The following is a 16,256-nucleotide window of genomic DNA, read 5'->3' on the forward strand; positions in this document are numbered from 1 at the left end:
AATGAATATTGACCGTAGTTGGATGTGGAGGCGTTTGGATGATAATGGGTTTCTTTTAGATGAATTCGTAACAAGGGTTGATCAGGAGTTCTTGAACTTTGCCTTTAATAACCCACGATTTCTGAATAATGGACAAATCAAATGTCCATGCTCTAAATGCGGCAACACAAGATTTTTGAATCGAAGTGATGCGCATTTACACATAGTAAAAAATGGATTTACTCGGGGTTATAATATCTGGTACGCACATGGTGAATCCGTGAACACAAGAGATGATGTGGGGGGTTCTTCAACCGCTCCTCAGGTAGAAACGTCTCGTTATAGAACAATGGTGATGGATGCAATAGGCCATGAGTTCAGCTCAAACTTCACGTGTGCTAAACAACTGCCTAATCCAGAAGCACAAAAGTTTTTTAACTTATTAAAAGATGCTGACGAACCATTATGGGATGGCTGCAAAAATCACACAAAACTCTCTGCTGTGGCCCAACTATTAAGTATCAAATCAGAGTACAATTTACCTGAAGCTTGCTATGATCGACTTGTGTCAACAATCAAAAGCATGCTGCCTGAAGATGAAAAGTTGCCAGATAACTTTTACACGACCAAAAAACACCTAGGTAAACTTGGTCTAGGTTACGAAAAGATTGATTCTTGTGTAAACAATTGCATATTGTATTACAAAGAGAACAATGGCCTTCAAGAATGCCCTATATGTTATCATCCTCGATACAAGCCAATCAAGGCAGGATCACGGAAAAGAGTAGCTTTCAAGGTGTTGCGTTATTTGCCTTTGATACCTAGGCTGAAAAGGCTATATGCATCTAACTACACCTGTGAGCACATGACATGGCATGCAAATAATCCTTCGAGCCAGGAAAGTATGGCACATCCATCTCATGGAGAGGCATGGAAACATTTCGATCGCACTCATCCATCATTTGCCTCAGATGCACGAAATGTGCGCCTTGGGTTATGCATAGATGGTTTCAGTCCATTTGGGAATTCTAGTACTCCTTACAGTTGTTGGCCTGTTATTATTGCTGTATATAATCTTCCCCCATGGATGTGCATGCAAAAGCCTTTCTTGTTCCTGAATATGGTTATACCAGGCCCAAAAAGTCCAGGAAAAAATCTTGATATATTTTTACGTCCATTAATAGACGAGTTGAAAATATTGTGGACAATTGGGGTGCAAGCTTATGACGTGTGCAAAAAACAAAATTTTAACATGAGAGCTGCTCTTTTATGGACAATCAGTGATTTCCCTGCAAATGCAATGGTATCTGGATGGAGCACTCATGGGTTGTTGGCATGTCCTTATTGTATGGAAAGGACAAAATCTTTCAGACTTCGTTATGGAAGGAAGGCATGTTGGTTTGATTGTCATCGTCAGTTTTTGCCTCCTGACCATCCTTATAGAAGACAAGCCTACAAGTTTCGGAAGGGAAAATGTGAAAATGATTCTCCACCTATGCGCTTAACTGGAGAAGACATACGACAAAAGGTGGATGAGCTTCCTGAAACCATCTTTGGAAAACCACCAGGTGGTACACACCCAATTGATGGATTTGGCAGGACACATAATTGGGTTAAAAGGAGCATATTCTGGGAGTTACCATATTGGCACACAAATCTTATCCGACATAATCTGGATGTCATGCATATCGAAAAAAATGTCTTTGATAATATCTTTAACACTATTATGGACGTTAAAGATAAAACAAAAGATAATGTCAGATCTCGAAAAGATTTGGAGTTGTATTGTAGTCGTACTGAGATGCATTTGTTTGAAGGTGCAAATGGAAAAATCTACAAACCCAAGGCACCATATACTTTAACTAAAGCACAGAAGAAAGAATTGTGCTCTTGGATAAAATCTTTAAAGTTACCTGATGGGTATTCCTCAAACATTGCTCGTTGTGTGAATGAAGAGGAATGCAAATTTTATGGGATGAAGAGTCATGACTGTCATGTGTTCATGCAAAAATTACTCCCAATTGCATTTAGAGATCTACTACCGAAACCTATTTGGGAAGCACTGACTGAACTCAGCAGTTTCTTTAAGGATCTATGCGCAACTATATTACGTGTGGAGCACATGCAAAAACTTGAGAAGAACATTGTTGAGATATTGTGTAAGTTAGAGAAAATTTTTCCCCCAAGCTTCTTTGATTCTATGGAACATCTACCAGTTCACCTTGCGTATGAAGCTAAGGTTGGTGGACCTGTACAGTATCGATGGATGTATCCATTTGAGAGGTAATTTTTTTAAGTTCAATTATCTTATATAATTAGAAAATATAAGTTATCTTGTGTAAATTAAAAGTTTAACAAATTTTAGGTTTCTATACCATTTGAAGAAAAAGGTTGGAAATCGAGCTCGAGTTGAAGCATCAATTGTTGAAGCGTATATGATTGAAGAAGTCTCAACATTTTGCTCTTCATATTTTGAACCACATGTAAAATCCAGATTAAATCAGGTTCCACGAAATGATGATGGAGGAATGATAGATTCTTGTGAAAGTCTATTTTCTACACATCCTGGACGACCACTTGGTAATAGAATTGCAGTTAGATATCTGGATGAGGATGAGATGAAGGCTGCACATAGATATGTCTTGATGAATTATGAGAAGATTGATCCATTCTTGCAGTGAGTGATCTAACTCGTGCATTATGTCTTCACAAATGTTTCTTATGACTTGTGTTTATAATTAACATATGATCATCACAAATTCTGTAGGAAATTTGATGAAGAAAATAGAAAACAATTTCCAACAATAACTGACATGGAACTTGAAACATTGCGGGACACAGATTTTTCTCGGTGGTTACTTGCTCATGTAAGTAATAGATTACTTTCTAACAATGTATATATTACCATATTGAAAATTATGTTATTTTATCAATTATTTTTTTTCTTAGATTCGAGATACACGTAACGAAGTTGACGACCTCATAAAAAAGTTGGCTCATGGTCCCAGTCGACGTGTTTCTTGCTATAAAGGGTACTTTGTGAATGGATTCAAATTCCACACTTTTGAGTACGGGCATTCTAAAGCAACATCAAATTATGGTGTATGTGTTTTGGGGAGTACCTACAATGAATATGAAATGGATTATTATGGAATTCTGGAAGAAATTATAGAATTGGAGTATTACGGGATAAGACGTGGGGTTGTCTTGTTTAAGTGTCATTGGTACGACACTTCTGATAAAGGGCTTAAGTGGCACACATCGGGTCTTGTGAAAATTAACCATAATTTGAAATTAAAATCAAATGACCCTTTTATATTGGCCTCCCAAGCACAACAAGTCTACTTTACAAACTTTCCGAGCACCAAAAGAGAGAGACGTGATTGGTGGGCAGTATGCAAAGTAAAGGCTACCGGTAAATTTGACGTCCTATTAGCTGAAGGACAAGACGAGAATATTGAGCAAAGCGTTGATATTGCTTTTCAAGAGAATGAGACATCTGATCCACACCAAATTTTGATTGAAACTGATCGAGATGAGATCAATATTGTTTCGGACGGTGTGGTAGAAGAAGTAGATGCAAATGAATTTGAGGGACTTCAACATGGGGTAGATTTAAATGAAGTCATAATAGAGGATGAAGATCATTGGGAAGGCGAAGAATTCGAACCAGAAGATGATGAGCAAGAAGAAGAATATGATTCAAATGAAAGTGATGAGGATATGGACACTGTTCGTGTAATTTTATTTATTTAATTCTATTGCTTTATATGCATTTTATATCAGCATTGTTTGTCATAGTAATCTCAATCTTAGAACTTAATAGTTTTTTGTTTTTCTTTGACACAGGATGGTGACTAGAGGACGAGCAAGCGGACGTGCACGAGGGCGGGGGCGGGGGCGGGGTAGAAGTTTGCAACTTCGAGATGAGAACGAGGAGTTAGTGGGAGATCACTTATCACAACCCGAAGATAATCCAAGTTCTAATCCTAGTGAAGAGGTGCGTGGACAAAGTATCTCATCTCATATTCTTCCCAGAGGTTCGAATAGTGAGACGCAAGTAAGACAATTTTTCTCATTCTTTTTTTATATTATTTATTATGCATTAGATAATTTCTAATATTGTTTTTTTTTTGTACAGGTTGGTGAAACAATACCTTCAAGATCTGAAAATGAACAAAATACAGGACAAAGTAAAGGCATTGTATCACATGGACGTCGAAGGGGACCCAATAGTGGAGCTCAAATCCCAGATCATCCAAGTAAAAGGACAAAAGTGACAGTGATGAACAATCGGTAAGTTCAAAGCTTCTAAAATTGAGCTTAATATAGTCATAAATAATTTTAGCTCTATTTCTTAATTTTATATATTTTTTAATTTATTCTGTCAAAATAGATTTATTGAAAATGGTGTTACACGAAACCTCACAAATGGTATTAAAGGCATTTTCACTGAAGCATGGCCAAGATGGCACGCAGTGCCAAAAGCATCTAAAGATTTGTTGTGGGAGAACTTTAAGGTAATAAATACTATTTATATTTAATCCAATTTATTCATTGCTAATTATATAGACATATTTTGTAATTATTTAATGTGATTTACTGTTTTGACATGTGATAGTTGAGGTATTGGTGGGATAATCTAACCGACGAGGAAATGAGGAAGGTGTGGAATGAAAATGCGAGTGATCGATTCAAAGAAATGATGTACAAAGCTAAGCAAAAGGCACTGAATGATGCTCACAAACAGTTAGGTAGAGAACCAGAGATGAGTGATATGATTGATAGAGGTCCTTATTGGTTGAATAATCAATTATGGAATGATTTAGTTCAGAAGTATTGGGCCTCAGAAGATTATTTAGGAAAATGTCAAACTGCCCGGAAAAATCGTTTGACTGAAAAAGATGGTTCAATAACAAAACACACTGGTGGTTCTATTCCTGTTGGGGCACATAGGCAAAAAATGGTAAGTTTTAAGTATAAATTAAGTTTTTAGATATCTTTTATGCAATTTATTGACATGTGAATTAATATTGTTTTGTACACTATAGGAAAAAGAACTTGGTAGAGAAGTGACTGATCTTGAGCTATTTCAAAGATGTCATAGAAAGAATAAAGGAATCGGGGAGTTCATCGACAACAAATCCAAAAGAATTAGTGTAAGTATAATTTGTCATTGGATTTAAATATTGATTAGTATATATGTTGAGAAATTTTGCTAGACTTTTATTACATATGTTCATTTGTATGGAATGTACTGTCACAGGAAGAATACCTTGAAAAAACGGGTTGTACTGATGTTTCTTCACAGTCTTCATTTGATGTCTCAACTTGGTATGATATCACTGGAGGTCCTTCTAAAGGACGCTTATATGGATTTGGTTGTAGCTCTTTATCTACAAGTTCAAGTTCAATCAGTTCTACTCTTAAAGCATCTGACCAGCAGATTAATGAGTTAACAAAGGTTGTGGAGGAATTTTCAAAACGAGAAGAAGAAAATAGAAAATTGCTTGAAATTGCTCTTGAAGAAGTTCGAAAGAGGGAGGAAGAGTCTCGAAAGAGGGATGAAGAGGCTCGAAAGAGGGACGAAGAGGCTCGGAAGAGGGAGGCAGACCTACAAGAACTTGTTCGAAAATTACTTCAAGATGTGGGATACACAAATCATCAATTTGCTGGTGGGTCAGGACAACAGGAGCAACAACATTCCAGGAAAGATAATTAGTTTATTTTTTCTGTTGGTTGTTTATCACTTAGTGTATGTTGATTTGGGTTGTACTTTGACATATGTTTGTTGACTTGGGAGTAGACATTGATATTATTTGGTAGTATTTGGATGGTGACATCAATTATATTAGTGTTGTTGTATTTTGAGTATCTTTTTTGTTAATTTTTGTTGTTCTTGTTTGGAAAATTCAGATTTTGGTATTGATGGAATGTATATTTGATGGTATAATGAGCAGGATATTAATTTGGGTACAGAAATTAAAAATCTGCTCAAAAAAAACCAAAAAAAATTAGAGACGGATTAGAGACGGAAAATTTTGAAAACTTAGATACCGAATCAGAGACGGATTAGAGACGGAAATTTGTAAGATTGTAGAGACGGATCAGAGACGGAATATTTTCTTCATTTCAGAGACGGAATTAGAGACGGAAATTATTTTACCTTTGTCAACGGATTAGAGACGGATTACCTACGGAAATCAGAGACGGATTACAGTTAAATTTTCTTCTCTTTTGGCGACAGAATTAGCGACCGAATTTTCGGTCTCAGATTTAGCGACGGAATATTTCCGTCGCTAAATTATTAGAGACGCGGCCTTCTACGACGGAGTTCGGCGACGGATTTTTCCGTCTCTAATTTGTTTTAGAGACGGAAATCCTACTTTCAGAGACGGAAATTTCCGTCTCTGATGCCCTGTTTTCTTGTAGTGCCAATTGAACTTACAAATTCGTAATTATTTGTTTAGTTCAATAACTAGTGGTAATGCAATATAATTGATTATGTTGTAGTTTTTGATTATGTTGTGGGGAATGCACAATCTAATTTAAATAAATCATCGTAGGAATTTATCGATTAGAATTAGACCTTTCTAGTTCTTAATATTGTTAGTAAATTATATCTTGAGGATATTCCAAGGTTGTTTGCTGTTAGGAATTTAGTCAACAAACATTCCTTAGCTATCAACAAGGTAAGGAAATGTGAAGTTGTTAGATTGTACCAATAACCATATAATTTATCTATCTTGAATGATTGCCATCTTTGCATCTATGATGAACCATGGAATTGATTATGATCATGTCTTTAACTAGAATGTCATCTCACATTTATTCTCTCTTCAAGTGCTTTCTTTTATTTGACTTTAGATCTACATTTTAAAACAAAATCCCCCTTTTTATTTTTACTCTTAAAAGAATTAATTTAAAATTAATCTTTTTATGAATTTGACCCTACTCATTACTTTCATAAATTTTAGTAGAAAAATATTTTTGATAAATTTGACACTCATCCAACTGCGTTGACTTGTTAAGTTAAATTCTAAACCCGACCCTCAATCCTATTAGATGAGTCAATACGTGGTAACAGCATGCAATGGAAACTGTAACTATAAAATTACAAGAGATACTAGTCTTTTAGTGAATTGGTATTTCAAGGGTGTAATCGTGTAATAGTTAGAAACTTCACTTTTATCCTTTGGTTGTTTATAAATGACAGTTAATTATTATACTTAAAATTGTGATGATGTCTTTGATTGTCTGAAACTTATATAATATCGTTATAAAAATAAGAATAATCTTATTAAGTTTAATATGAATTTCCTTCTAGATGGAATATATTTATGAAAGAGGTGTTACATTTGATAGTATTAAAGGGTATTATCGTAAAGTGGGTGTTACAGTAATCATTACTTATTTTGAAATTGAATGACCGCGTAATAACTAGTATTTTTCTTTTTTGTTGGATGAGTTTCGACAGAACTTAAATAGTTTTTTTATATTTAGCAGAAAAGTTTTCACTCTATTTTAGGTGTTTAGAGTGTTTGACAAGATAAGTATAATTGTCTTGTTAAGATAGTTATTTGAATTTGTTCTACTAAACTACAAGGATTGGACTGTTAAACAACTAAGGTCCAAAAGGTGCAAGTGAAAATTGTTGGCCCTGACAAAGTAGATGATACTTAGATATTGAATTATGTAAAACTCTTATTCTACACTTTTTCTACTATTTCTTTTGAAGTTAAGTCTATCATGCTCAAATGAATCATGTTAATGAGAGTAGTTATAATTCAAATAGAATATTTTGTGATGACAAGAGATCTATAAAGTTGCATTCCAAGAAAATTGTTACATGGATTGCCCCTTCCCTATCTTGTAGTTATAAGAGAAAAACGTAAATCATGTCATAATTCAATGTATGCAATCTTGAACGATGCATCCCCCACCTATTGTGAGAAGTACCATTCTTGCGCACACTCACCCCAACTCACTCAATAAATACATAGTAAACAAAGGTGGAAGCAAATGAAGGAAGGGAAAGCCCATCAAGAAAACCCCCAAAACACACTTAATTAAACACGAAAAGGCTTTCTCCTGCTCTCCCATCTTACTATATTTAATTGGAAAGCCCATCAAGAAATATTAACTAAGAATTTAAAATTATAAATAAAAAAAAGAACAGGCAACGGACAAGATTCTTCCTAATTTATAGAGGATCTGTTTGAGTAACCACAATGGGACTCCGAACCACATGTTTCCTGTCCACCCAAGAAAGCGACCCGAATACCGCACCCGAATCATCCAACACCAGATTCTTGCTGTCCACTGTTATAGTAACATAGTAACCTAGTCTCCTCATTGTCTCCGAGAAAACCAGCTTCCCAGGCTTCACACTGACCTTCACACCTTTCGGTGGCTCAACCTTGACGTGGTACACCGCATTCGCCTCGCCCACATTCGTCACCATCCGAAAAAACGTCTTGCTGGAAACTCCCGTCAATCTGCTCGGAAACATCGCCGTGATTGATGGGTAATTCAAATTCTCCAGCAATGGCTTCCTCATTGGACAACTCACTTGTGATCGAGTGATCACCTGAATAGTCTTGGGGCCATACTCGATCGCGCACAAGAAACCAACGTAGTCGTTGTCTGTCAAGTCATAAACCAGACCCGGATCCATAGCTAAGTCGAGATTCAAGTGACCGGCGCCGTAATCATAAGGAGTTGCGGGTTTTTTACTGGATTCATCAACCATTGGGTTCAAAGAGTTATCAATTAAGCTTGCGGTGGTCATCATTGCTGACCTTATTGCTGCAGGGCTCCAGTCCGGGTGTGCAGATTTAAGCAAGGCAGCTGCCCCGCTTACATGCGGGCAAGCCATGGAAGTGCCGGATAAGATATTGAACTCAGTTTTTCTGGTATCCGAATCTAAGCCCGTCGGGCCTACTGCCTCAGTCCAGGCTGCTAAGATGTTCACCCCAGGGGCAATCAAATCAGGTTTCAGAATCTCCGGGTTCAACCCATTTGGGCCCCTGCCGGAAAATGAAGCCACCACCGGAGCTGGTTTGACGCCGATTTCAGTGCCCCGGAAATTAATTGTTGCACTTGAAGTAGAATTGGATGCTAAATAGGCCTTAATTTCATCTCCCTCGGAAGAACCCACAGCACAAGCTGGAATCAAGTGAGCATCTCCCACTAAGCCCTCACCATTGGAGACTCCATTAGCGAGGATCATTCCTACGCCGCCGGCCTTCTTGACGACCAATCCCTTTGCTGTACGCGCGCTGCTGCCGCGATCACAGATCACGATTTTGCCTTTCACTGATTTAGGATCAAGTGAATTTTCCATACAAAGGGAAGCAGAAAGCCCTCCGGATTTCCCGGGATAAATCAGAGGATACATTTTACCCTTCAAGGGTTCGCCGGCGTACAAGGATACGCCGGAAAATTTCCTCCCATCTCCGAGAACTACTTCTGCAGGGAAATTACGATCAATTGTACCGGCGCCGACGGTGGTGAGCCAAGGAGCGAGATTTGTCACTGACAACCCGCTGGGTCCCTCGTTTCCAGCTGAAGCAGAGACGAAAATTCCCCGAGAAACGGCGCCGTAGGCTCCGATCGCAATCGGGTCGAGATAATAAGGCGAGGAAATACCGTCGCTACCTCCGATTGAGATTGAGATTATATCAACACCATCATTGGCGGCGGCGTCAAAGGCCGCTAAAATATCAGAGTCGAAGCAGCCTGCGTTCTTCCAGCACACTTTATAAACCGCCAAACGAGCTTTCGGCGCCACCCCTTTTGCGATTCCTGGAGCGTAGCCCTCCATGCTCGCCCTGAAAGCGTGTCTCCCGGCAGCGGTTGATGCAGTGTGGGTGCCATGCCCATCGGCATCCCTAGGCGACTTGAATTCAATCGTCTCGTTAATTCCGCCGAACCCTGAAGCGCCGGCCTCATGTCCTTTGGAGAAGAACCTCGCGCCAATGATTTTTCTGTTACAGTTTTTTATACTGAACTTCACACCTGTTTCACATGTTCCTCTCCAGCGTTGCGGCACGGGCCCCAGATTCAGGTCGGAGAAGCTACGGCGCTCCGGCCAAATCCCGGTGTCAAAAACTCCTATAATAACATCAGAACCATAATCGGATTCCGACCACAGCCCGTGTTGATTGCGCAGACCCAGGAACTGTGGGGAACGAGTGGTGTGCAGGTGTCGGCGGCGGTCTTCAAATGCGGCAAGGACTGAGGGGTGCTGGATAACCGAAGCGGCTTGGGACGGAGTTAAAACGGCGGAAAAGCCATGGAAAACAGTGTCGTAAACGTGGAGAATGGTGGTGGGCTCAGTGAACTGGGCGGTGTACCAGTGGTAATGCGTCGGGAAAACAGACGGCTTGGATGAACTGTCTACTCTGACGATGTAAGTCTTAGCTGTCTGATCAGCCGAAGTTTGGCAGGGTAAGGCTATCAAGAAGAGGAATTGAAGAAGAAGAAGAAGAAGAGGAGCCATGGATACAGAGGGTGGAGTTTGAGTGAATGAAGATGCAGTGATGATGATGAATCACTGATTTAAGAGGGAATTCTTGTCCTGTCCTCCCTATTATTCTTTTTCATTAATCTGTGTCTTAACTGTTAATTAATCAACTTAGCAAATAATTAATCAAATCATTACAGCATATGTGGGAAACATATAGACATGATTTTGTCTAGCGAGGGCTTTAGGGAAAATTTTTAATTCAAAATAAATCTGTATCAAATTTAAATTAATTATACAAGAATTCATGTAATGGATGTATAAATTTAAAAAACTAATCAATAGTTTCATAAATATATTATGCATATCTTATAATTAATTTAATTCAATTAAATTTAACTCAAATAAGAATTTTCGTGATACAGTGAGTCAGCAAAGGCTACATATATTGCTGAGGACATAGCGGCAGATAAATCAGCCCAAATAGCTTATCCAACGACGGCATCCTTTGTTTTTAAGAAATTAATTTTGATTTAAAAAGAATTTTCTAGAAAAAAGTGAAAAAGCATGGTCAAAATCTATTAGTCGCTTTCTTCAATATTTTGGGAATTGATAGTGGGGCACGTTGTTGGTTTTATAAATCCATGCATTAAAAGTTTATATTATAATGTTTTATTTCCCCAAATAATGGAAAATTCTTTATATTATAATGTTTTATTTCCCCAAATAATGGAAAATTTATGTGGCTCTCCACTCACTGTAATGCAAGTATTAGACACAAGAAACTAATTTTAATGCAGCATCAAAATAAGTATAAACCATAATCATGAGATAAGAAAAGAGACAGCTTGTTGGTAATACTCCTTTAAAAAAGGATGGAAATGTAGGGTATAACCACAAGACATAAGAAAAAAATTGTTCATTCTAGAAAGTGACATATATTCTTGACCAATCAATCAATTGAAACAAATGCAATAATGGGAATAATTTGGTAAAGTAAAAGTGAAAGGTTGATTTTCCCATAATTATTTCATCAACTTTTACTAGGAGGTAAGAATGAGTAGATGTGCTCTTTCCTCTTTAGTCTTTACCTTATTCCCTCCCTTTTGATAATGTGCAATCATTTTTTTTTACTTTGGCATATGTTCTCAAGAACAATAGTGGTTGAATAACTTCACATTTCCAATCATCACATTTTTATGTTAAATTTAAGAATTCTGATGGGTACTCGCTCCAACAGTACCATAAAGATTACAGAATTTTTTCTATCTAAAATTATCGGAGCATTAATATATAAAACAAGAGTTAATACTTTGATGCTTAAATTAGTAAAGTATTTGATAAAATAGAATGAGAAAAACTTGAGTAATTAAATATGGAGTGTTTGAATATACAAACCGGAGCTCAAATATGAGTAGGGAGTGCCAAAAAATAACAAGAATCTGACTAGGGGAAGAGAGGTTCCCTCAGGAAGCTAGACTCCTTAACCTAAAAGGACTACTCAGGAAGCTAACGCCTTTTTTACAAGTCTCCCCTTCAGAATTGGCATTTTCTTCAACCCAAGTTTTGAAAATAGTCCATATCAATTGGACCCGTGCATTTTTTAAACGCATCAGTTACTATGGTGTATTGAAAATAAAATTGCATATATTTTATATGTATAGATGTACATGACAATGATTTGTAACGACTTGAGTTTTAACATTTGGATGCTTGGTGTTATTGCAAAGGTGTCATTGGGATAGGATTATTCATAATTCGGTTAAATACGTCAAAATCAAATTGAATCGAAAATTTGGTTCAATACTCGATTCGATTTTCAGTTTTATTTAAAAAAATCGATATTTTGATCGGTTTTTTTCTTGTTTGGTGATTAAATCAAACCGAAAAATCTAAAAATATATACTTTAATTTTATTAATTATATATAATAAATAATATATTATATGTATATTTAACTTATATAAATAAATATAAATTACTAATATATTTATTTAATGTATATACATAAATATATATATATATATATAACACTAAATTGAGTCAAAATTGAGAGAGTACTTGACTTGAAAATATTTGAGAACCCTCGCGGACGGCAGAAAGCCAGAAAAGAAAAAAATTGCAACATTTTCTCCACAACTCCATCTTCATTCTTCACGGCTCCGACTTCATTAACTGCTGATTTTTCTTTTTTATAAATTTTTTTTACATTTCGCAGAAGAAATTTAAATTCTTTCAATGTGTTTATTGAAATGCCTGATTTAATTTTTGTTGACTTTGTTTGATTGTCCTTGAGCTTTGGTTGAATTTTTGTATCAATTTTGTTGTATGTAGTTGGGGAATGACAAATGATTGAAAAAATAGTAAAATTATTTATATTTTATTTTTTAAAAAAATCAATTTTTTAATTTTTAAATAAAAAAACTCGAAAAAAAATATTATGTTTGGTTCGATTAATTGAATTCAACACCCCATCAACCCAAATCACATTCTCATGACACATCTTTCCTAAACATATTTAATACATGTCTTTTGTACACAGAAACGGTAAGTAAATCATATCCTTTCTGCAATAATTGATCACCAAAAATTAGTGATATTTATTGATGCGTGTGATTTTAATACGGGCCCAATAGATTCGAACTTGAGAGATGAGCCTGGATTGTGCAAGAGAGAATTCGAAAGAAAAAGACCTATAAAATAAAATGTTAACACTCTGATGCCCAAATTAGTATTGGATCTGAGGAATAATTATTCAAACTAATAAAAAGCGTTAGAAGAATAAAGCCTGATGATTAAAAGTAGAAATAAATCGTGTTTGACAAAGCAGTAGAAAGACAACAGAGTAATAGCCAAATTTCCATCTGATGAAGGTATCCCCCGCTTGGGGATAAGATCCCTATTTATAGAGGAGTGTCCTCCTTCACCAAGGAACTGATTGTGCTTCCTATTGTTGTGGTGAATGGATAAGATTAGTTGAGATAAGACATGATCAAGTCCTATTTTTTAGGGATCGTGCTGTTAGAGTCATTATTTAGGTGAGAGAGAGATTTCGAGGCTGAGGAGGACTCCTAGTCCACAAGAAGTCTGCTAAACTTAAGTGTTCAAGTTCTTGTGGGAACCTTCCCTACCACGCGTACTCCATGCTGGCTAAAAGGGCATATGTGGAGAGCACAAGTGTATGCCATGTGGGCTCCAGAAAGAGACGTGTGCTTGGAGGCTGGGCCAACTGTTGTTATTTGGGCACTATGATCTGGCAACGTGAAGTGGGCTTCCTCCACCAAAATGACGGTGTATAAGGAAGGGAGTATTAGGCCTTCTAATTCGTTCTTGGACCATAATTTGCTAGGCCACACCCATCACTTATATAAATACAGTAAAACATCTTGAGAAATATAATTGCCGAAAAAATTATGTTGTAAATTAATTGAATTGACATCATTTCTGATATTTGTTGTAGGAGGGATCTTCGATTATAACACGGGGGTTTCATCATCATCATTATATATGGAAAAGAAACAAGAAAATCAAAATGGGGTTAATTACTCTTAATTTTTTTTTAAAAATACAAAATTATATTTTCTTCCAAAAAAGTTCTAAAATTGCACTTACACCCCATTCGAAAATTTTCTGTTTACACCTGATCATCAAAAATGATGAAGTTAACAAAAAAAAAATGCACAACTTTTAAATTTTACCTATCATTTAACATTCTCATGTAATAATTTTATAATTATAGAAAAAAATATAATAGTATTAATCTCATTATATATATATTATATTTATTCCCTTTATAAGTATAAAATATACATAAAAATATTAAATGAGGGGCAAAATTGAATTTTTGCTAATATCAATATTTCAAGTCCAAACTTTATCGAAGAAGAGTCAGATATAAATGAAAATTTTTCTGAAGAGATCTAAATATAATTTTAAAACTTTTTTGAAAAAAATATAAATTAGCATTTTCACATAGGATCTAAATGCAATTAACCCATACAAATGAGCCATCACATACACTCATCATCATAATTGGGCCCTTTTAAGCTGAGGCCAGATTTTCCTTAGTCCATTGAGACAAGCACATGATGTTGAAGGCCCACTCGCTATGAAACATGTTGGGCCACCATGGAATTGGCCTACAACATCTGCTGCTTCGAAAAATAGTCTACTCTTCTCTTGCTATATGGTAAATTTACATATTATAGGAGAAATTCAAAAGTGTGTGTGTGTGTGTCCTCTTTTAATCGTTGATAGAATTTAAACTTGTTTTTCAGTTTTCTAATTATTAAATTGGTCGAGTTCAATCGAACATTAGTCGAGCCAAAAATAAATTAAGTTCGACCTGAATTTCAGACATTATTAAATAAATAAATCGAATTCAAATAAATTTCTGACGAATAATTGGTGTTTTGGTGAGGTGAAAAGTTTAGAATTAAGCTGTGAAAAATGTGGTGTTATTTGTCATTTCATGGTGTAAAACGTTGTTGTATGTGAATAATTGGAACACCAACAGACATAATTATGGGGAGAGAGAGTAATTAATTCAACAACTTATGATATATATATACTCAAATCCTCTCCAGTGAAAGTAAGTAACATTTATAGCACCATCCCCCACTTACTTTATACAATCTATTGCTTCAAGAAAACATTCTCGCTTCACTTCCCATCAACTTATTAGTACTATATTCGAATTTTTATTTTTATTTTTTATAAATAAACTTTAAATATATATTTTTACATTTCAAATCATATTATTTATGTTTTAAGTTTGTCTGTATATTATAATGGATTTTTATGAAATTTACATAATTATGAACTACTTTTTCATGTTTTAAAAAACTATCAATACCATTCGACGTATGATGAAATTATATAATTTTAGAATGAAGACTTAGGTTTAAGTCAAGACATACCGATTTGATATTATATGAATGTAAAAGACGAGAATCTTCTTGATCTATTTAATAAAAAAAAGTTGGGGACTTTTGTGTAAATTTTTAAAATTTTGAGGTAGCCTCCACACCAAGAAATGAGGATTAATTATGAGTGATATGACAAAAATAATAAAAGAGAAAATCATGATTAAAGCTAAAATGGAATAAAATTAATTTTAAGGATAATTACACTTCTAGCTTTTGAGTTTGGTGCATTCAAATGTAAATCTTTTATAGTTTAGAAAATTACATCTAGCACCTCTAAGGTTTGCTTTTGTTTAACAAATAAGTCCCTTCATTGGTCAATTATATAACTACAAAACGATGTATCATAATCGCTAATGTGTATATATATATATATATTTATAGAGTGTATGATCAATTTTCTTCTTAATAATAATATAAGTTTAGTATGTTCCCTTGAAGTGGAAGTCATGTAAGGTAGGCTATATTATCATGAATTTTGATGGACATATTTGTCCATTCTATAAAAGAGAATAGGAATACTGTCCCTCTCCAAGTCAACCACAACACACCCTCTCTCTCTCTCTCTCTCTCCATTCAATAATTTTGAAATTGACACTTGTTGTACCTACATACACAGCTCCTAGGCCTTATCTCAAAAAACACATCCATTCTTCTTCAAAAACTGCATTTATTATCATTCCCAAATCCAACACTCTTTCACTCCACCTATAATTATCATTCTTCATACTTCCATATTAATCATCAAAATTTTGTTGGACTATCATTCATTTCAAAAAATATTTCAAATCAACGAAAAAACATTTTTAGTTATAATAAATTTGAAGAGAATTTGTTTTAATTTAGCTTGAAAAGAAAAAGAAAGAAAGAAAGACAAGAAAAAAG

General features: G+C 35.3%; 2 protein-coding genes across 2 annotated transcripts; one reads left to right on the top strand and one right to left on the bottom strand.

Annotated features, from left to right (window-relative positions):
* Positions 1-3,848, top strand: LOC110012720 (uncharacterized). The gene is made up of 4 exons (XM_088886055.1): positions 1-2,262; positions 2,345-2,656; positions 2,747-2,846; positions 2,929-3,848. The coding sequence occupies exons 1-4, from the start codon at positions 2-4 to the stop codon at positions 3,733-3,735; spliced, it is 3,480 nt and encodes a 1,159-aa protein (XP_088742181.1). The 5' UTR covers position 1; the 3' UTR covers positions 3,736-3,848.
* Positions 3,849-7,849: 4,001 nt separating this feature from the next.
* LOC105172983 (subtilisin-like protease SBT1.6) lies at positions 7,850-10,550 on the bottom strand. The gene has a single exon (XM_020697272.2). It carries the CDS (start codon positions 10,481-10,483, stop codon positions 8,183-8,185), a length of 2,301 nt encoding a protein of 766 aa, XP_020552931.1. The 5' UTR covers positions 10,484-10,550; the 3' UTR covers positions 7,850-8,182.
* Positions 10,551-16,256: the final 5,706 nt, after the last annotated feature.

This window comes from Sesamum indicum, linkage group LG10, assembly GCF_026168435.1.
Source record: "Sesamum indicum cultivar Baizhima isolate 11 linkage group LG10, ASM2616843v1, whole genome shotgun sequence".
In the NCBI taxonomy this organism is placed as follows: Eukaryota; Viridiplantae; Streptophyta; class Magnoliopsida; order Lamiales; family Pedaliaceae; genus Sesamum; species Sesamum indicum.

Coding starts and splice junctions, on each gene's coding strand:
- LOC110012720 (XM_088886055.1), top strand. CDS start 2: ATGAATATTGACCGTAGTTGGATGTGGAGGCGTTTGGATGATAATGGG. Junction 2,263..2,344: donor TGGATGTATCCATTTGAGAG/GTAATTTTTTTA, acceptor AACAAATTTTAG/GTTTCTATACCATTTGAAGA. Junction 2,847..2,928: donor CTCGGTGGTTACTTGCTCAT/GTAAGTAATAGA, acceptor TTTTTTTCTTAG/ATTCGAGATACACGTAACGA.
- LOC105172983 (XM_020697272.2), bottom strand. CDS start 10,483: ATGGCTCCTCTTCTTCTTCTTCTTCTTCAATTCCTCTTCTTGATAGCC.